The sequence below is a fragment of the Pteronotus mesoamericanus genome, unplaced genomic scaffold, assembly GCF_021234165.1.
Source record: "Pteronotus mesoamericanus isolate MK-2021 breed Mesoamerican mustached bat unplaced genomic scaffold, CSHL_Meso_final scaffold_83, whole genome shotgun sequence".
Lineage (NCBI taxonomy): Eukaryota > Metazoa > Chordata > Mammalia > Chiroptera > Mormoopidae > Pteronotus > Pteronotus mesoamericanus.
Window position 1 is genome coordinate 3,232,531 of NW_026555328.1, and position 21,247 is coordinate 3,253,777.

A 21,247-nucleotide genomic window follows, 5' to 3' on the forward strand; every position below is an offset into this window, starting at 1 on the left:
GGAAATTATGTTTATTTAAAATTGACAGCAGCCAACCAAGACCAGAACCCAGTTCTCTTGATTCTTGCTCTTAAGCTGCTTCCAGATATAGGCTTTGTTAAAAATGACCTTAGAAGCTGACAGCTGTGAAATACTAAGGGAATCAAAATGTCACTTATTCCAACCTTCTTTTGCTTTTTATGAAGAATTTTTACTTTGACAATGACTATAGCATATTTATTTAAATTTAAAAATTATAGAGTCTTACCATCAAATAGATACAGTTTCAAGAGAGTGTTTAAAAGCAGTTTTTCTAGCTCAATTTTAAGCCCATACTTGAATATATGACTAAGATTAAGTTTTTTCTCCCTAGCGGAAAATATTTTTAAAGCCTTGGATTGAATAGCAGAACTATTACACCCCCTGACAATTCAGAACCTGATAATAGTAATGTAGCCATTTTTGATTTTGGCATATTGTCATGTGTACTGGGTTGTAACACAGATGAGCAAAGATGGTGTTTGTCCCATCGCTGCCATCAAAGGTTCAGCTACCTGCTTCTACCTCTGAAGTCAGGAAGACAGTAGAGGTCAAGTGTCAGAACTTCCTGTATTACGTGATCACCACAAACTCGGTGGCTTAAAACAACAAAAATTTATTCCCTCAGAGTTCTGGAGGTCAGGAGTCCAAAGTTAATACAACTGAGACAAAAGCAAGATATTGGCAGGGTTGCACTCCATCGAGAGTCTCTAGTTGGGAGTCCATTCCATGCCTCTTCTGGCTTCTTATGGCTATTGGCATCTTTTTTTTTTTTTTTTTTTTTGTGATTGTATCACTACGCTTTCTCTGGCCCCACTGCTTCCTCTTGTGGCTGAAGTCATATGTCCCTGTGCCACCCTCATATAAGGATATTTGTGATTTTATTTAGGGATCACCCTGATAATCTGCCCATCTCAAGATTCTTAATAACTCTTTCCCCATATAAGGTAATATTCCAAGATTTCAGGAATTAGAACCTGGATATCTTTCTGGGCCATTATTCAGTCTATGATGTTCCCACAAATCATTCAGTTTGGCCACCTTAGTTGTTTATTTATTTGTTTGGCTTTTTTACTCTTGATTCTATAGGACAGTGATTTTTCAACCTTTTTCATTTCATGGCACGCATGAACTAATTACTAAAATTCTGTAGCACACCAAAGATATATTTTTTTGCCTACCTCACAAATTTTGCTTCATTCACATCAGATGGCTAGTGTGTTGGCTGTTGTTAGGTGTTTTTTTTTTTTTTTAAATTTGGCAATCTAAGGGAAAAAAGGTCAGTGACTCTGACTAAATAGTCAGGTATTGCATGTTTTAAAAATTCTATGGTACGTCAGTTGAAAATTGTTGCTATAGGAAATTCAAACACATTGTGAACACCATTATTGATTGATTAATCTTTTTACTTCCTTTTACAGTATTTTTGAGGGTCAGAAAAGTAACTATGGTCTTAAATTCCTATTATTTAAGGAAATCTATTCTTTTATTCAAGTTACACATTTTCTACCTTCTGAAAACCTGTTCTTGGTATTGTGGGTAAAAAGTTGTATAAAATACAATCATGTTCAAAGAATTCACAGTAAAAAGAACTTCTAAAGATACTCCAAAATATCATTAGAATAATAAAAGTGTTCTTCTTCATGTAATTCTTTGGAAAAAGACAAAAGGATTCAGACCAGAAGAGAAATCAGCACATGCTTTCTAAGTCCCCTTTTTATATCTTCCACGTGGTCCCCAATTACCCTAAGTGCAAACAGAAGACAAGATACACAAATCACCCTCTCTAATAAGGAGGAAAAATAGATTAAAAAGGTAAGGTGACATATACTCTGCTGTTTTTATAATAACTTATCTCTCAAGCCAGGATAGAACAATTTTTCAGTTATCCAACACGAATAATACCCAGTTCAGCATAAACATGTCTCACAATGAACAACATGTGTATCAGTTAGGCTTTTCGATGATCTCAAATGCTCGATGATGAGGGAGCTTATATATATCTTAAATCATGCCATATTTATTCATCTATTTGCAGAGAGACTGTAGGCACTCAAAATCAATGGATGAGAAAAATTTCATCCACGTGAAAGAGTTCATACTTTTAGAGTTTACAGCTGACTTATGGTTACAAAGTGTGCTCTTTTTCATCTTCTTCATCATTTATATCATCAGTCTTTTGGGGAACATCACCCTGACTTCTCTGATCTGTGCTGATTCTTAGCTTCACACACCCAAGGATTCCTTCATTGGAAACCTTTCAGAGATCCATTCCTGGATCTCTGGTATTCCTCTGTCTATGCTCCCAAAATCCTTATGACCTGCATCTCTGAAGACAAAAGCATCTCCTTTGCTGGCTGCCTCGCTCAGTTCTTCTTCTCAGCTGGCCTGGCCTATATTGAATGTTATCTGTTGGCTGCCATGGCTTATGACCGTTATGTGGCCATCTCCAACCCCCTGCTTTATTCCCAGGCAGTATCCTCAAGTCTATGTACCAGCCTTGTTGCAGCTTCATACCTTGGCAGCTTTCTTAACTCAACCATCATTACAAGCAAGACGTTTACCTTGAGCTTCTGTGGGAATAATATCATTGATGATTTTTTCTGTGATCTTCCTCCCCTTGGGAAAGTTGGCCTGTGATGTGAAGGAGAACTACCAGGCTGTGCTCTATTTCATACTTATGTCCAATGTCATTACTCCCATCATGCTTATTCTTGCCTCCTACCTCTTCATCGTCACCATCATCTTGAGGATCTGCTCTATCCAGGGCTGCCTCAAGGCTTTCTCCACTTGTGCCTCTCACCTGACAGCTGTCACCTTGTATTATGGTTCAATTATCTTCATTTACTCCCAACCAAGTACGAGCTATGCCCTGGAAAAAGATAAAGCGGTGTTGGTGTTCTATACTGTGGTGATTCAAATGTTGAATCCTTTGATCTATAGTTTAAGAAATAAAGATGTTAAAGATGCTCTGAAAAAAATGGCAGACAGAGCAAAGTGTTCCTAAATGAAAATACTTGGTAAACAATGGCTGTATTTTATTTTACAGGTTATTTCCATGTTATCATTATCAGCTATATGCTCAAAATTAAAATGAACAAGCAAACAAACAGAATCATTGGATAATGTGGAAACACCAGTCTGTATTTTTGTCTTTAGAATGTGTTTTTTAAAATAAGTGGTGCACTTAGAAAAACTGCTATGCCTATTGGCTTGGAAGAGAGTTCTAGTCTCTTAATCTTTAAATACCTAATATTTAAAGATTAATATTCCTTGTTTCCTAACAAGTAGGGACAGTAGATCTTGAGGTAGAAAACTTGTGCTAAGTGAAATAAGCTAGGCAATTAAAGACAAATCCCATATGATCTCACCTGAAAGTGGAACTTAATCAACAAAACAAATAAATGAGCAAAATGGAACCAAAGACATGGAAAAAAAGAACAAACTGACAGTGACCAGAGGGGAAGGGGGAGGGGGATCATGGGGCAAAGAAGGGGAAGGGGCAGGTCAAGGAACATGAATAGAGGATTCATACTCATGGACAATGGGGTGGGGATTGACTGTCAGAGTAGGGGTGGGCAGGGCAGGGGAGAACAACAGGAAAAAAGGTGGGACAACTGTAAAGGAACAACAATTTAAAAAAAGAAAACTTGCATTTGCATTCTAGCTACAAACTGATCTGGTTTAGCTCAAAGGTAAATTTTTTGTTTGTTTGTTTGTTTGTTTTCCACTTTCCCCTGCCCCCTCACCCTCTCCCTCGCTCAACCCTTCCCCTTTGGTTTTGTCCATGAGTCATTGCTGTATGTTCCTTGACTTGCCCCTTCCCTTCCTTTTCCCCCCACCTCTTCCCCTCAAAGGTAAATGTTTTAAACAGTGAACTAAATCACAATGTTCTTTTGGTTCAGCTTTGGTCACTGCCTTTTCAACTAAGAAACTCAGCTGGCTACTGGAGCATCAGCCTTAATTCTGCATTTTTCATTTAATGTCTCCTTTTAGTTTCTCTCTGAGAGCTTTGGAGCTTCAAGATATGAACATTAAAGGATTTACTGTTTTTTTCAATGAATCCCTGACACCAAAAATTGAGGCTTTTCTAATGATCAGCATCTACTTTATCAAAAAATTTCTCAACAATATATATACATCTAACATCACCAAGAGAAAGTAGGGAAAATAATTCTTTAAAAAAGATTTTAAAACTCTTTTTAATAAGTAAAAAAAACTCAAGTTGTCAGGGGGTTATGGCATTGCCTTAGCTAGGAGAACAAGAAAGATACAATTTACCTGTAAAAGACATATATGGCTTAACAGTTGAAAACATACACTCTTGATGAAGACAATTCTGGATCAAATACCAGTTCTGCTGCTGACCAGCCCTGTAACCTCAAAATTGTCTCTTGAATTCCACAAAGATCATCATAATACTTAATTTATAAAATTCTGGAAATGATTCAGTGAGTTGAAATTAAAATAGAATACTAACTGGCATACAGTGATATATATGTACATATATATTTCTATTTGTATTGTAGCAGAAGTGGTATGTGTATTAGTATTTGTATAACTTCAGCACAATGCATGACGCATAAATTCTCAATGATATATAAAAGGCACTGAAATTTTTTTGCATGCTCTTTATGTACCTAATATTGGGCTGGGTGTTTTCATGCATCTTTACCCAATCAGACAACCTGCCAGAAGCTTCATTTTTCTTATCTGTTTGGTGAGGCTGAGAGACTTGCCCTGCATTAAACAATTAATAAGTGAAAGCTTTCATTTCAAAATCATATTCTAACACCAGTTCCTGCGTTCCTCCAAAGTCACAGGCAGAAGTTCTATTATACTAGGTAGACACGGATAAGCCCATAAGAATCACAGCAGTTGTTGACTTAACTGATACCTTTGTTTATTTTTTTAGTAATAGAAAAGTCACTAAATTATTTTTTTCCCCAAAGTTATCATCAGGATTTCTTCTCTGTGCACCTGGAAGTGTGAAATTACACCATCCTGACTTCAGTTTGGTGGGCTTCTCAGCAAACTCCTGGTGGCAGCTGATTCTATTTGTAATATTTCTGACACTTTATTTGATGACCTCATCAGGGAACATGGCCCTGGTTATTTTAAAAAGTACACCTGTGTACTTTTTAATCGGCAATCTGTCATTTTTAGACTTTTGGTATACCTCTGGGTACACTCCCAAGATCCTGGCCAACTGTGTTTCAGGAGATAAACACATTTCCTTGGCTGGATGTGGAGCCCAACTGTTCTTTTCCTGTGCTGTAGCCTGCACTGAGTGCTGTCTCCTAGCAGCCATGGCATATGACCGCCACAAGGCCATCTGTAACCCATTACTTTATTCAGGTACTATGTCAAGCTCTCTGTGTACTGGCCTTGTTGCTGCTGCTTACATAGGAGGGTTCTTGAATGCCATGGCCTGCACTTCCAGCACTTTCCACCTGAGTTTTTGTGGTAAAAATATTATTGACCACTTCTTCTGTGATGTACGACCACTGGTGAAAATGTCCTGTACAGACATCCAGGTCTATGAAAAAGCCCTCCGGGGTGTGATGGGCTTCACCATTCTTTCCAGCATTCTTGCCATCCTGAGTTCTGATTTCAACATCCTTCTGGCTATCCTGAGAAAGTGCTCAGTCTCTGGAAGGTGCAAGGCCTTCTCCACCTGTGCTTCTCTTCTCATCTCAGTCATGTTCTAAGGATCCTTGCTCTTCATGTATATAAGGCTAAGCTCCGCCCTCTCTCTGGAGAAAGACAAAGTGGCTGCCTTGTTTTACACTGTGGTCAATGCATTGCTCAACCTTACTATCTATAGCCTGAGAAACAAAGATGTCAAAGCCACATAGAGTATAAGGCCACAGAGAGGAATGTTATCTTTTTGAAGAATGTTCTCATTGCATTTTTCAAATTATTGGCTTACAGACAAACATGTGGGTAAATATTGCAATATTTCAAGTAAATATGTTACACTTAAAACAATAAAACATTGATCAAACCACTTTTAATTGTTTATATTACTTTGCTGTGATTAAACTATTTTAAACTTATAATAGTGGGTTATTTGATATTCTACAATATTTTATTTCTGATTTAATTCATTTAGGAAAGGGCCTGGACATTGATATTAAAACTAAACAAACAAACTACAACAACCAACTATAGTACATTTAAGATTAAGTGATATCATTATGTGGAGGCTAACCTGGCTCTTTGTACATTAAAGGGACTAGTTAATGTTAACTTTTTTTTTCTTTACTGATTTGAGATACAGTAACATCAATTTGTTTTTCCATTTATTTATGCATTCATTGGTTGCTTCTTGTATGTGCTCTGACCGGGATCAAACCCACAACATTGGACAGTGCTGTAAGAAACTAAGCTACCCAGCCAAGGCAAATTAATGTTAACTTTTTGCTGTCTTTCTCTCTTCCTACTTTTCTTTCTTCTTTTCTCTCTCTTTATGTTCAAAACAATGGAATAAATGTAATGATCTAGGTATTATGCCCATTTTAAAGATGAATAAACAAAAGCCAGTGAAGTGAAATGGTATGTTTGAGCTCAGAGTTTTCTGGGCTTACTGTTTCCTTATAAACAGTTTGCATTTAGTTGCTATGCAAAAGTACATGGTTCCAGAATTCACTATCACCAGAGAGAAAAGAACCTAGTGTTCAAATTTGCCACGTGGAGAATTGAGAGTATACGAGGATCATAACAATCTGTAAAATACAGTTGATTCTAGGAACTGACTCTCTGTATGGTCTTTGAAGTTCATATTTTAGGTTTTGCTGTTCTTGTGATGAATACACCTCTTTTTATGATTACTAGTATTAGGCAATATAAAAGGACCAGGACACCCTGGACGCTTGGAAGGCCTATAACATATAAGCATACTAAAGGCTCATATGTAGGGTAGAGGGATGAGAGGAGCAACAACCAACAAAAGTATCAACCAAGAATCCCACAGAACAAGTAATTACATTTTAATTACTGGTCTGGGACATTATCCCTCAAGAATCTAAAATTCAACCTAAGGTCCTAAAATGAGGAAACTCAGATGATTTAGGGATTTCACTGTGCATGTATTCATTATCTTTATTTCTAACCTACTTATAAAAGGGCAAAGTCAGACTATAGTAGTATTTTATTTGCAGTTATCATAACTGAAAATTTATTTATCTCCACAGAATTGTATTTTTTGCACATGGATATAATGTCTGTTTTTTTTAATTAGTTAATTGTTTGCATAAGTATGTGGTGAGGACAGATTATGAAGCAGATTATTTCTACACATCACTTATGGCTTTAGGGTATATATTTTTTCCTGCTATGCCAATGTTTGTGACTGCCTATTGAGACATAAATAATAGTAGTAAAATAAAATTATGTGTTATTTAATTTAAGGATGTTTTAGAATTAGGCAGACTCTACTACACATTATTGTTCTGCTAAATACTCTGACTTTGAGAGAGTTGTATAGCCTCCATGATCAATTTTCTCATCTTTAAATGAATATAAATGTACTCTGCAGTTATTGTGAAGATGTTATTTACTATCAGCAAATTACCTAAAAATGTGTGTCATGCAATGGAGAATTATAATAGGTAGGAATTAATATCTTCTTTTTTTTAGGGGGATTAAACTTTGGTAACTTAAAAAATTTTTTTTTCCAACATGGCTTTCTGGCTGATAAAGGGGTTGGCGCTCCCTTAGAGCATGACCTCTCAGGAGCCCCTGTGCTCAGATTTTTCTCTTTATCCTCCAAGATTTTCAAACCTAGATCCTAATTACTTCTGCAAGAGGATTTGTAAAACTAATTCATACTACTGTGTAATTTGTAAGCACTGTATGCAGTGTTTTTATTTAAAGAAATGATCATTCCTTTTCTTGCATAATTCCCATAACTCAGTGATGAATTCATTAGAAAAATATTTATGGACTTCTTGGAAGACCTTCCTACTATTCTTCCTTAACTAGGTGGGTAACAGAATTACAATGCTGTTTTTATTTTTCTTAGTCTTTGAATTTCTTAGTTCATAAAGTGATTTTTAACAATAAATTTTGTTAATTGATGAAGTAATGATCAATTAAAAAACAGCAAATTTTCACAGTAGTAAACACATATAAGAATTGTATGAGTTTGTGTAGACTGTAAACATCTTTATAATGATATGTCTTGTAATTCCAATATGGTTATGTCTAATAGCACTTCTATTTTTAGAGCACAAGTAAACTGAGTAAACCTGGAGTTTATATAATATTGGTAGCTATACTATGTACCAGATGTTGTGCTAGAACTTTGAGATGTACTTTTTAATGTAATCATCAAGACAACCCTATGGATTAAGTACTAATAAGTTACCACTTAATATATGAGAAAAATGAGATTTAGCAAAGTTTAAAAACTTTCCCAAGTCATCCAGCAGAGAAATGGTTGGTCAGAATTCATATTCAGTCTGTCCTTGTTCAGAGTGCATGTTTTTGCCCCTACACTACTGTGCTTTGCAAAATTATCCCTGGAAAATGAGGTATTACCAAAGGCCAATAATATTATTGCTATCTGTCAACACCAGCTTAATAAATAATTTAATTATACTTTGGAAAAATGATGCAGTTTTACAAAGGATTTAAATTACAAATATTAAAGAGTTTGTTATTGAGCATTCTGAATTTATGAAGAACATCAACCTTTTTTAGTTGGTGTAAAATGTATTTTAGATTTTTTCTTGTAATTTGCAGAACAGAAAAACGAGCCATTCATCCATGTAAGACATATATTGCAGAATATGTTGCATCTCTATAATGCCAAAATAGCGTGACCTTGACTAAAGTGTAAGTTACCATACATTTTATATCACTGGCATCAAGTCACACCAGCAGTTATTTTCCTTTTCTGTCTTTTTCTTTAAAAAAAAAAAAACTGAATTAGGTGGATTTTTTTGGAGCATTAGGCAATGTTGTTCATAAAAAAGGAACTATTATCCAGTAAATGAATTTGCTTGACTATGTACTTTCACTAAAGTCATAGCTACCATGAGGATGAATTTATTTTTAATTAAGTTCCAGTCTTAAGAAATGTAGAAACAAGAAGGATTTATTTGAATTTTATCAACACTGAATAGTGTTTATTATGTGCTAGAGAAAGGAGAAACGTAAACATGGCAGGATCACTGGAAATCCAAAGTCAGTCAAAGAGATAGGCTAATGTACATAAAACAATAGAGTATGTTCAAAGAATGCAAATTGTTCAGTAGAGAAGACTGTGACTCACTCTGTTAGAGTGAATGAAATTAGGGAGAGTTTCAAAGCAGATGCCATGCATGCCTAGCATTTAAAGGTTGAAGAGGAGTTTTCAGGCAGACGAGTTGGAAGAAGGCATTTGCTAACAGTAGCCTTTGCTTGTGAGGTAAAATAGAGGGTATATGGTTAACCGGGTGATTGCTAGCTTGATTGAAGTGCCAGTATAGAATCTATAGGTAATTACAAAACATCCAGGGCTTTTGCAACTTCATGTTTAATTTGGTAAGCCTACTTTATACTATGGGTATTATATTTATTTAAAAAAGTGCTGTTATTCCTCTTATCCTTGTGACAGAAATTCAACTCTGTGTGTTCTACCAGAAACAGAATGTTTTGTATCCTGAAAAACTGAAAATGAATGGGTTTTATGTGGTTTTCAGCAGTTACAGCCATTAAGGGACTAAAAATGTTCTTTGAGGCAACTGTGCATTAAGAGGGACTAAGGGCTTATCACATTTTAATGAATCTTCAAAACATAGACAGTGTTTATTTGCTGAATCAGAATATTGATGTTTCTTTATGTGAACACAATTCTATATATCCATGCGTGCCTATAGAAACAAGATTATTATTTTTGGTGTGTTTTTATTATTATAGGTATAGGTATAAATATATACATGTGTGTAGGTGCATATATGTGTGTGTGTGTGTGTGTGTGTGTGTGTGTGTGTGTGTATATATTCAGTACTTAAGTGATTTTGGGTAAGCTGTTTGCTGCCTAAAGACTTAGCCTTTTTGTCATTTGACAGGGTGAGGAGTGCTAATAAATCCTGTTCTGCACTTAACAAAAAAATCCTCTTGCGAGAGTCATATGGATCATAATGCTCATGGTTAACATATATTGAGCCCTTACTATATGTGTCTAACTCTGTTTACATACATTATCTCATTTACTTCATCCATTGTCTCTGTGAAGATGCTACTCTCTTCCCCGTCCTCCAGATGAGGAAAGTTAGGCACAAGCTGGTGATGAGAATTGTCCAAGCCCTTTCATCTGGTGAGTGGTGGAGCCAGGCATGCAATGGGTGACCTTCAATCATAGATCTCATGCATTTCATCACTAGTCATGCCATTCGATTGTATCATCTAAGAAACTCATTGTGGGTGTCTCTTGTCATTATAATCACTCCTAAAAATTCACCAAAATGTTTATTATTTGCCGCAGAACTTTTTAAATACTGCTTGAAGGACATGGAAGGGAACTCTGCAACCTCTCCTGTTCACTTCTTTTCCTCCTAATCTGATGAAAGCAAGACTGTGACTTAATTTCTCTCTTCTTTTTCCAGGCCCATTTTTCTTCATCTCTGGACTTAATATTTTACATAATTTAGTTTTCCAGGTAACTGAATTACTAGATTTGAAAAGCTGAGATTTAAATCAAAATTTAAGAAAGCCCTGTAAAATGCTTTACATCTGAATCAATATTATTTGAAAAAGGACGTTTTGCATAAAGTAACCTTTTTCATGACATGCAACTACTTGGTTCTTAAATGGATTCTTGATAAGATTCCTCACTCTCTCAGGTATCAATTTCTTCTTCATCACAACCTTCCACTGGACCATAACCTCTACGGGAGTATTGGAAACATCTGTTGTGTTTACTAGTATATGCCAAGCACCCCCTACATACTAGATTATCAAAAAGATATTTCTGAGAGGAATAAAGGGAGAAAAAAGTAAAAAGAAAGAAAGCAAGAGAAAGAAAGAGAAAAAGAGAGAGAAAGAAAGAAGGAAAAGAATGAGTGAGTGGATAAATGATTGGCAGCTCCTTCTTGCTATTGTATGTATCTTCTTCCAGGACTCTTTTATTCTCTCATATCTTCCTAAATCACGATTTTAATCTGCTCCAGACTGGAACTCAGTTAACCAAACCTACTAACTCCGTACATAAACTAAGAGTTAAAAAAGCACAGGATGGGGCTAAGGAACTCTCAGTGAAGAGACCTAGTAACTTTAACTTGTCTGGATTTAAATTATTAATTAAATTTTGTTAATATATACTGTGTTAATGTTATATAATATAGTTTAATTAATGCATATTATTATTACACATTAATCTCTGAAATGGTTATTATTTGTGACATGAGTTCCAGATAAATGTTGCATCACAGTGTGTGACCAGGGCTTTTAATAATAGATGGTTTTTATTGGTAGATTGTTTTCTACATGTAAACATTGTCTTAATTCGTTATACACATTATTTAATATAAGCCTCTCAAAATTTATTCTATCATTATTCTCATTTTATACATAATGAAATTATCCAAGCACCCGAAGTACAGGAGTGGTGACGATGGGAGAACTGGCAATGCGTGTGCTCCGTGACTGGTTTCGCTGTTGGTGTGCACAGTCTTTGTGTTTTAGGCCATCAGGGTGTCTGGGCACTAGAAGGTTGCACCAAGGTGATACAGAGGAAGCACAAGCTGCTGTTCCTTCAGTTACATATAGGTTAGTGAGCAGCCCCTGAAAAGATGCCCTTGAGTGCTGCATCATGCTGTTTCATTGCTTGGTACATGACCAGATCTTTTCAAAGAGCTAAGGCCTGAGTAAGACTTTGAAGAGTGAATAGAATTTGGAATGATGAACAGACAAAGGAGCATTCCCATAGAGAAAAGGCAAGAATATCTGCTTAACTCTAATCAGTATCAGTTTTAAATTCCTAATCTCATCAAGAGAATATTCCACCTAAAAGCAGAAGAAAAGCTTTCCATTTGTAGTATAACTCAGACACTCAAGATATCATCTCAAAACAAGGTGTCTTCTTCCTCTTACTTGTGTCTCCAGTTTCCAACACCCTGTCAATTATGGTATATGATTTTGTCTTCAGGTGAGTAGATGCTTTCATAATAAGTAGGTGACCTGAAAAATGAGTACCATAAGAACAAACTTCACTGTGACTGAATTTGTGTTCCTGGGGCTCTCATCACAGCCAAAGGTGCAGCTCATTCTTTTTATTTTGTTCTTGTTCTTCTACTTATTAACAGTGGTGGGGAATATTATTATTATCATTGTTATCCAGATAGAACCTCGTCTCCAAACCCCCATGTACTTTTTTCTCACTAATTTATCCTTTCTGGATATCTGCTACATATCCACCAATGTCCCACAAATGCTGTCCAACATGGTGGGAAAAAAGACCATCCCATTCTCCAGCTGTGCTGCTCAAATGTACTTCTCCTTGTCTTTTGGAATGATTGAGTGTGTTCTCCTGGGTGTCATGGCTTATGACAGATATGTAGCCATTTGTCATCCTCTTCATTATAGTGTCATTATGGATCAAAACACCTGTGTCCAACTGGCAGCCATTTCTTGGTCCAGTAGCTTTCTGAGCTCCATGATTATCAATGTCCTCACTTTCAGTTTGCCCTACTGTGGGCCCAATGTCTTGGATCACTTTTTTTGTGAGGAACCCTCTGTCTTGAGGTTGGCTTGCACTGACACCTCATTCACTGAGATGGTAGTTTTCATATTCAGTATCATCATTGTCTTCATTCCTTTTCTCCTCATTGTTGTTTCCTATGCCCAAATCCTTCTTTCGGTTCTCAGGATGCGGTCAGCTTCTGGGAGGCACAAGGCACTGTCCACCTGTGCCTCCCATCTGACAGTGGTGGCCTTATTCTATGGAACTGCCATCTTCATGTACATGAGACCCCAGTCGAAGTCCTCCAGGGCTGGGGGTAAGATCATTGCAGTGTTCTACACTGTGATCACACCCATGCTCAATCCCTTGATCTATAGCCTACGGAATCAGGATGTGAAAGGAGCTTTATGGAGCACTATTACAAAACAAAAGATACGAAAGTTCTGAGTGAGACACTAGGGTTAACTGTTCACCTAAGATAATTGACTCCTGAATAGGAAATGAAGGAGCAAAATATAGCTTGGATACTCAACATCTTTCTTGTCATACATAAGACACATAAATCCAGCTGCAAACTCAAGAGGAATCATGTCTTCTCCAAGGACAAACCACAGTTTTAATGTGTCAGAGCAACTCTCTCCATTGAGTGACTGCTATTTCCTTACTCCCTGAAAGAAAAATCTTGGTTCTCTAAAAGCATAGGCTATCGGATAACTGCTTAAAATGATATGAATAAGGTGAGCGATCTTACTCCTGCCTGGAGGATCAAAAGCATGTTGATATAGAGAGGCATTCTTGATTTCTAACTTGGTACAGACCTTCAGGGAAAGAGATTTTGGATGAAACATTTCACATCTGCCCTAACTGTATAGTTTTCAAGGAAACAGAACCCTGCATCTACTTTGTGCTTTAGACCTTTACTAAAATATTGCTTCATTTAAGTTTCAACTGAACTCTACTCTTCCCACAAATCCTGGTATATGGTATTTCTTTTTGAAGTGGGTAAATAAATATGACTTTATTTAATTACAGTTTTGTTCTTGGTGGTCTTAGGTCCATTTTGTGGATGGAAGAAAATAATGATCAGAAGCAGAAGTTTTGAATAAATGTTAATGGGTTAATTCATTCATTCACTACATAACATTGAATGACTATATGACAATGTTGAATAAAATAAAAATACTTTTCTTCAAATATACATAAATATTTACAATATGCATATACTTATATATACTTACACTGACAAATTGTGATAAATGCAATAAAGGACATACTCCTCAAAGGGCAGTGACAGACAATAATAGGTAGAGTGACTTCTGAGGAGGCTGCCTACAAAGACCAGAAAGAGAGGTAGCGTGATCTTGAGAAGAGCTTTCCAGCTAGAGGGTGGTTATAAACAAAGACTGCGGAGATGTGGAGAGTTTACTCCAGTTGAGGGAATAAAGAAAACTAGTGAGGAGTCGAGCAGCAGGTGTGGCTGGGGAGGCAGGCAGACCATGCAGGGCTGAGTTAACTGTGGGGAGGAGTAGGGATTTATTCTAAGTAAAATGTAAGGGTTATGAAGACAGGTGATATGACACAACTTATGTTTTAAAAAGGTTTTTCTTTATGCAGACAGTGTTACCTTTACAAAAAAGTATTCTTTGAATTAAGAGACTAGCAAAATAGAATTTAGTATTAACATACTCAATAAGCATAAATATAGACTGTGATTAACATGCTATTAAATTAGAGAAAAACTGTTCTTAAAATAGTTTCTCACTTATTTCACAATTTAGAGTAAAATAAAAAAAACATAATTCACCTTTCAGAGATAACATACAACTAAAATGCAAGCATTTATTTTATCTAAATATGAAGTCATCTAGGTCAGTAAATAAGCATCTTTGATGGAATAGGCCAAGTACGCATCACTTATTTAAAATTGATTTAAAAAATAAAAATAAAAATCACTAATGAAATAATCAAATTTATTACACACTGTACTTTTAAATATTTGCCTTGATATACAAATGATAATATTGTTATATTTTTAAATACGTGTACAAGAATTAAAAATATATACTTCTAATCAGCTTTCTCTGAACAATTGATTTAAAATGAATGGTGGCATTTAAAATTCTCCCAAACATCACCAAATAAGAAATACATTCTTAGTTGGCTGTTTATATGTTAGAAACAAACAAACAAAAATAGTTGCAAAATCTTTCCCATTTGGGTCACACATAGCAAAAACATGTAAAACAAGTGGAATTAAATATTTGTTTTTCTAACAATTAATTATTTAAACCAATTGTTTGAACTAATCAATTCATTTTTGATCAGTTTGTTTTGATCAGTAACTTGGAGTTGGGTGAACTAAGAAAAATAATGCTGTCCAACAGCCCATGCCCCATCCTGGTTCTCATGCTCTTCAAGCAAGTTTTCTTTCTTTTTTATGTTTGCTTCTATTGATATGCAAGGAAAATACGACACTTAAAGACATTCATCTGATAATTCTGTACACTATATGTTATAATCACTGGTGGAACAAACAATGGTTAATTTTAAGATGAACACAAATAATGGTGAACTCAACAACATCAAATGTCCAATTAAATTATTTCTTTGCTACGTTTGTCTGGGGTTATGGTAACATGAAGACAACATGGCTAAGAAATACACTAACTACTCCTTTGACCATTTTTAAATAAAATTAAAGCCTAGAATAAACAAAATAATTAGAGAATGAGCTAGTGTTATGAGCCACATTTTCTCAGGGCTTGATTGATCAGTATTATAGTGTATTATAAGAGACTAGATTTAAAATGAGGATAATAGGAGAATCAAGATGGTGGAGGAGTGAATGGAAGTCACACTGACCTCCTCCCAGGACCAGTCTGGAATTACAATAAATTGTGGAGAAGTCACCTGGAACAAACAATAAACAGTAGCAAGAGAGGAGCCTTATAACCTCGGACAGAGAGAAGAATCAGCTTTAGTACAACCTAACTGGTAAGGAGTACAGTAAAGACTCAAGAAGGCAGGCAGGGTGCCCACAGGCAACAGTACCAAAAGGATATTGAAACAGCCAGTTGGATCCCCCTGAGAAGAGTGGGGTCTGGACTGTATGCAGGGATCTCCAGCCTACAGCACCAGAGCCCAAAATGTACACAGAGAACAGCCAGCAATGCAAAGCGGCAGGATTGCTCTCTGTTAGAGACAGGCGGCTGGAGATGCAAAGAGCCTTTTAAAGGGCCAGTGCATAAACTTTTATTTGCAGCCACTTACCCTGGTATCTGGCAAAGGCAGGGGCAGAGTGGGCTAGAGATATCAGAGGAGAGACTGAGAAAGGAGGCTTTGGGGAGAGAACTGAGAGAGTAGCTGGTGGGATCCCAATGCTGACTCATCCTCCATGCAGCAGGAGCCATCTTGCTCAGGCAGACCACTCCCCTGAGCGGCAGCAGCGTGAGAGGACCCAATAACCCCATCCTTAGGAGGGACTTGGCCCCAGCCCGGTAGTGCTAAAGCCTGACTGCTGAGTACAGAGTGGCAGCCACAGATAGTAGATCCCTGGCTAAAGGGGAAGCAGAATGGTCTAGAGACACGTGCGGAGAGACTGGAGACAGAGGCATTGGGGAGAGAATGGAGAAAGTGTGGCTAGCGGGATCCCAGTGCTGACTCATTCTCCATGTGTCAGCTGCCATCTTGCTCACTATTCCCCTGAGTGGCAGCAGCATGAGAGGATCCAATAACCCCACCCCCAGGAGGGACTCTGCCCTGCTCTGTGGTGTCCAAGCCTGACTGCTGAGTGCACAGTGACTTCATTAACAATTGAAGGAGATAGCCAGAGACAGTAGATTCCTGGAAGTCTTGAACAAACTGCCTAAGGTTAGACAGGGTCAGCATCTGACATCATCAGAGGCAGATCCAGAAAGAAAAAACAGCAGTCTCCTATCATAGACTTTCACACCACAAAGTCAGGAAATCAAGACAGATCAATTGAAGAAGCAGAAGCAAAAAAGAAGAGTCTCACAAATAATGAGAAGACAAAGAAACACCATCCAGTCAAAGGGAAATGAGGAATCTCCAGAAAGAGAACTAAATGAAATCTGGGCTGGTAAACTATCAGATATGAGTTCAAAACAAAGGTTCTAAGGAAGCTCAGTGAGATCAGTGAACTCAGAGAGAATTAAAAAAAAAAACTACAGGGAAACTACAAGGAACTTACTGCAAACTATATCAGCATGAAAAAGGACATAGAAACTATCAATAAGAGACAAGAGGAAATGAAGAATACCATTTCTGAGTTGAAGAACACAGTAGAAGGAATCAAAAGCAGGCTAGATGAAGCCGAGGATCAAATCAGCTAGCTGGAGGACAAGGTAGAAAAAAGCTCCCAGAAAGAGGAAGAAAATGAAAAGAAAAAGATTGAAGAGGCATTGAGGGAAATCTGGACAACCTGAAATGTAATAATATCTGTATAATAGGCATACCAGAGGGAGAAGAAGAGGACCAAGGGAGAGAACCTGTTTGAAGAAGTAATGATGGAAAACTTCCCTAATTGGAGGAGAGAAAAAGCCATACCAGTCCAGGGAGCACAGAGGGTCCCTTCAAGAGGAACCCAATGAGGCTCACTCCAAGGCACATCATCATTAAAATGGCAAATATCAAAGACAAACAGAGAATCTTAAAGGAAGCAAGGAAGAAAGAGGTGGTAACATATAAGGGAGGCGCAATACGGCTAGCAGATGACTTCTCAACAGAAACACTGCAAGCCAGAAGGGAATGATGAGAAATATTCCAAGTCATGAAAAGCAAAGGCCTGCAGCCAAGATCCAGCAAGGCTCTCCATTAAAATGGAAGGTGAAATAAGGAGTTTCCCAGACAAAAGAAGGCTAAAAAAATACACCTCCACCAAACCAGCATTACAAGATATGCTAAAGGGACTGCTTTAAGAAGATGAAGAAAAAGAGTCTATGAATACTAGGTTCCTTTCACAGTCACCAATACTTGATATTACCAATATTTTTAATAGTTAATAATCTGATTGAGACGATGTGTTATTTTAATTGTTACTTTATTATTGGTTGAAACTAAACCTGTTTTTGTATATTTCTTGACTATTTATATTATTTTTAAAAAGTTTTAAATAACTTTTTGGTATTCTTTATTCATTTTTTGATTAAATGTTTGTAGAATTTTTCCCTAATAAAAAGAAAAAAAACTATTAACCCTTTTTTAGATGTGTTGCACTTACTTTCTTATTGTATTACTTGTCCTTTACCTTTTTTAATATGTATATTACTGTATAGTCTTAAATGTTTAATATAGTCACATTGTCAATATTTTACTTTATAGTTTCTGTGTTTGAATATTTTATTTCAGGGTAAGAAAAATAATATTTTGTATTTTCTTCTAAAACTCCTTAGATTTTACATATTGATTTTTAACTCACCTGAATATTTTTTGTATAATGTGTGAAACAGGGCTCTATATTTGTTTTATTTCAAGTAATAGTGGTTCATGCACCTTATTTGTTGAATAAGCCTTATTTTCCCCATTGACTTGAAATATCAGTTTAATCATATATTACATTGTTAGATATGTATGTTTGTTTCTAGAATGCTCATTTTATTTCATTGATCTATTTGATTATTTCTGTGCTGGTGTCATGTTGTTTTATTTGCTAAGACCTTATAAAGGATTTAAATTTTTTAATATTTTATAATTACCTTTGACATTTAAAAAATAAATAAAATCAATCTACATTTTAAAAAATTAAATGAGGATAATAAAATGATAATTCCAATGTTTTGATTAAACTATGTTAATATGAAGTCATTTCTTTTATGTGGACCTAATTTCCTTCATTCACAAAATGAAACAGGTGTTGGGTTAGATAATCTTTAAGTATGTATGTGTGTATGCATGTATGTATCTATTTATGTATCTATCATTTATCTGTTTCTTTTATTGTATCATCTCTCTAACTATATCTAGCTCTCCCTGTTCTCTCCGGAATAGATGTATTACAGATTTATTATTAAGTTGATATATCAAAAATATGTCAAAGTTTCTCCTCAAGTGGCTTTATATTTTCACTTTTTCTTTTTAGCTTTTGGTTGGTTACTTTTAAGAACAATAATGCAACGTTGAAAGGTTTTAATGTCACCACTGTGGGTGTAAGGACCACTACTATCATAAATCATGTTACTAGCTTTCTTAATGGCTATCCTTTTTAAAGTAAAAAAAAAAATTAGAATCCAAGTTAGTAAGTATGAGGGTTGTAAAATATTGAAAGGGAAGAAAGTCATGGTGAAATTAATTATTCTTCATCAATGTCACTCTATCAGCACAATCTAAAAGCTAAACTTCTTCTTTGATATCATCACTATTTTGCATCTTTCCCTCACTTTTCATGTTATAGTTACTTCTCTAGCCTATCTGACCTTGCAAAGGTTCAGCTCACCATAGTTATAGACAAATGTGAGTCTTTCAACAAGCGTTTCACAATACAATCTTGTCTATGTCCTGACTGATGAATATAATCAAATAACCAGACTGAATGTAGCCATGAATCCAGCCCTTTATAAAGGTTCCCCAAACCTCTTCCCCAATTATGATCACACTGTAACTTTCTACAATGCTAGACATTTCTCTATTCTATAGAATGCTGGATTAGAAATCAGGAGAAATTAGTTCTAATCCTCACTCGACTGCTTAAAACTAAGAACACATTGTCATGCCACTTAAACCTTTATAACTCATTTCACCACCTTCAAAAATGAGGTTAATATTGCTGTGCTAATGAATCTCAAGATCTCATACATTTTTTTTCAATAGGTTTCCTGAGACCCAACATTGGGACTAGATTTTGGTAGTTCTCTAGTCCAGCAGGAGGTGGCATTAATCTTTGCAATGTACATTTCTTGCTCACTTATTATGTCCCAGAACTTGAAGATTTAGAAAAAATGAGCCTACCTTAAAGTCTTACAGTCTACCAAGGAGGCCTTCATTTTCAGTGAGATATGTTTGAATATTATAACAGAATTATGTGCACTGCACTTCTCTAGCACAGATGGTGCCATTAAGCCCCAAAATTATTAAATATACTATGTAGGCTTTCCATATATATTAATATTTGAACTAAGGGACTTATAAGAATGAAAGGTAGCATTATTGATACTTACACCAGAACAATAGCAAAAACAAACTGCCTTGAGCTAGAAGGACTGTCTGTCATAACACCGCCTGGCATACTCTTCACAGAAACCTCTTGTGGTAGGTATTATTGGTATCACTTTACAGACACAACATCTTGAAAGGTGAGTCCAGGAGTGATTTATATAAAAACTGACGATTGATATACTGAGGGAGGCTCTGTCCTGCATAGTCTTCCTGCCTCCACGGATGAAGAAATAATTCATACCAGACACAATTTGTCTGTCAGGAAAAGGAGCTGGAGATTCCCTCTAGTGGAGAATGCCCTGTGCCCTTCTTTGAAATGGCTTTTATTGAGAAGGATATGTGCAGGGGTATACAGCATGCATGCAAAGCTTATCAATCCATAACAAAAGGCTACAGATATTTAGATCAGGGTCTGTCAGACCAGCGGGTGCAGGATGGGTCTCAGGAAGTTTCGCTTAGCTGTGAAGTCAAACCCCTGGTTTTTCCTTATCAGGGCAGTGTGAAACAGAGCCAGCCTCAGTAATTATATTGCATTCTTTTGGCCAGATCGCCCAGGGGACCCTTGGTGTCAGTGTTGGGTCAAGCCTGCCTCCAGCGTTGCTAGTTTTCTAGTCGAGGCTTACAAGCCCTTTCCAAGGCCTCGTTCAGCCAGGGCTACAGGTCCCTATACCATACAAAGTGGTCCCCAACAATATACAACATAATATGAAAGGATATGTTTTCTAGGTGGGTTAGTAGCGTTTGCAGCATGGGAACTTTAATAGTACAAGCAAAAGTATACAAAGGGAGAAATTACGTGGTGTAGTGGAGTTCGATGTGATTTGAACTTCTGTAAGGTGGGATGTAGAAGGAAATGGCTGGGATGAAGCTTTTTAGCTTCAGGTGAAATTTCAGAAGTCACCTGGGGATGTCATTCACAGTGTTGATTTCATTATGGTGTCCTAGTTCAGTCTCCTAGAACCAGGTGTGGCAAAGGGGCTTGTCCTCACTAACATTTGCTCTAACAGAGTTAAATACACAGGCACCATTATGAGCTCACTATTGCAATGGGGCATTGGGGGTATCAGAGGAGAAGGGAGTGAAGAGGGTAGAGATTTGGGAAGGACACAGAGGTGGAAAAATGAGAGGGCCATTGAACAGAATCGTTTTACAGGAGAATCTGTTGAGCAAAGAGAACAGGGAGAAACAATAACAGGAGTGGTTCAAAGAAGAGGACCTGGAATGTCCAGGAAAGGACTTTGGCAATTTTATAGTTCCTGACTTATAGAAGAGAGATAACTATGGAATAGATAAGGAAACCGAGGTGCTAATTATTCCATGTATCTTCTGTAAGGCAGAGATTAAAGGCAGGAATTTCAGTTTAAATTTCTCCCCTCGGAGAAGACCAGG

The 21,247-nt window shown here is 36.5% G+C and overlaps 3 protein-coding genes across 3 annotated transcripts; all 3 read left to right on the top strand.

Annotated features, from left to right (window-relative positions):
• Positions 1–2,080: 2,080 nt before the first annotated feature.
• On the top strand, positions 2,081–3,025 carry LOC129062639 (olfactory receptor 1013). Its single transcript, XM_054563650.1, is given in 3 exon segments — positions 2,081–2,281; positions 2,284–2,634; positions 2,636–3,025. Coding segments are annotated over 3 exon segments (942 nt in total).
• A 1,320-nt stretch (positions 3,026–4,345) lies between these two features.
• Positions 4,346–5,883, top strand: LOC129062699 (olfactory receptor 9G4-like). Its single transcript, XM_054563718.1, is given in 2 exon segments — positions 4,346–4,393; positions 4,971–5,883. Coding segments are annotated over 2 exon segments (954 nt in total). The 3' UTR covers positions 5,877–5,883.
• A 6,310-nt stretch (positions 5,884–12,193) lies between these two features.
• LOC129062700 (olfactory receptor 2G3-like) lies at positions 12,194–13,135 on the top strand. Its single transcript, XM_054563719.1, has one exon. It carries the CDS (start codon positions 12,194–12,196, stop codon positions 13,133–13,135), a length of 942 nt encoding a protein of 313 aa, XP_054419694.1.
• Positions 13,136–21,247: the final 8,112 nt, after the last annotated feature.

Coding starts and splice junctions, on each gene's coding strand:
- LOC129062700 (XM_054563719.1), top strand. CDS start 12,194: ATGAGTACCATAAGAACAAACTTCACTGTGACTGAATTTGTGTTCCTG.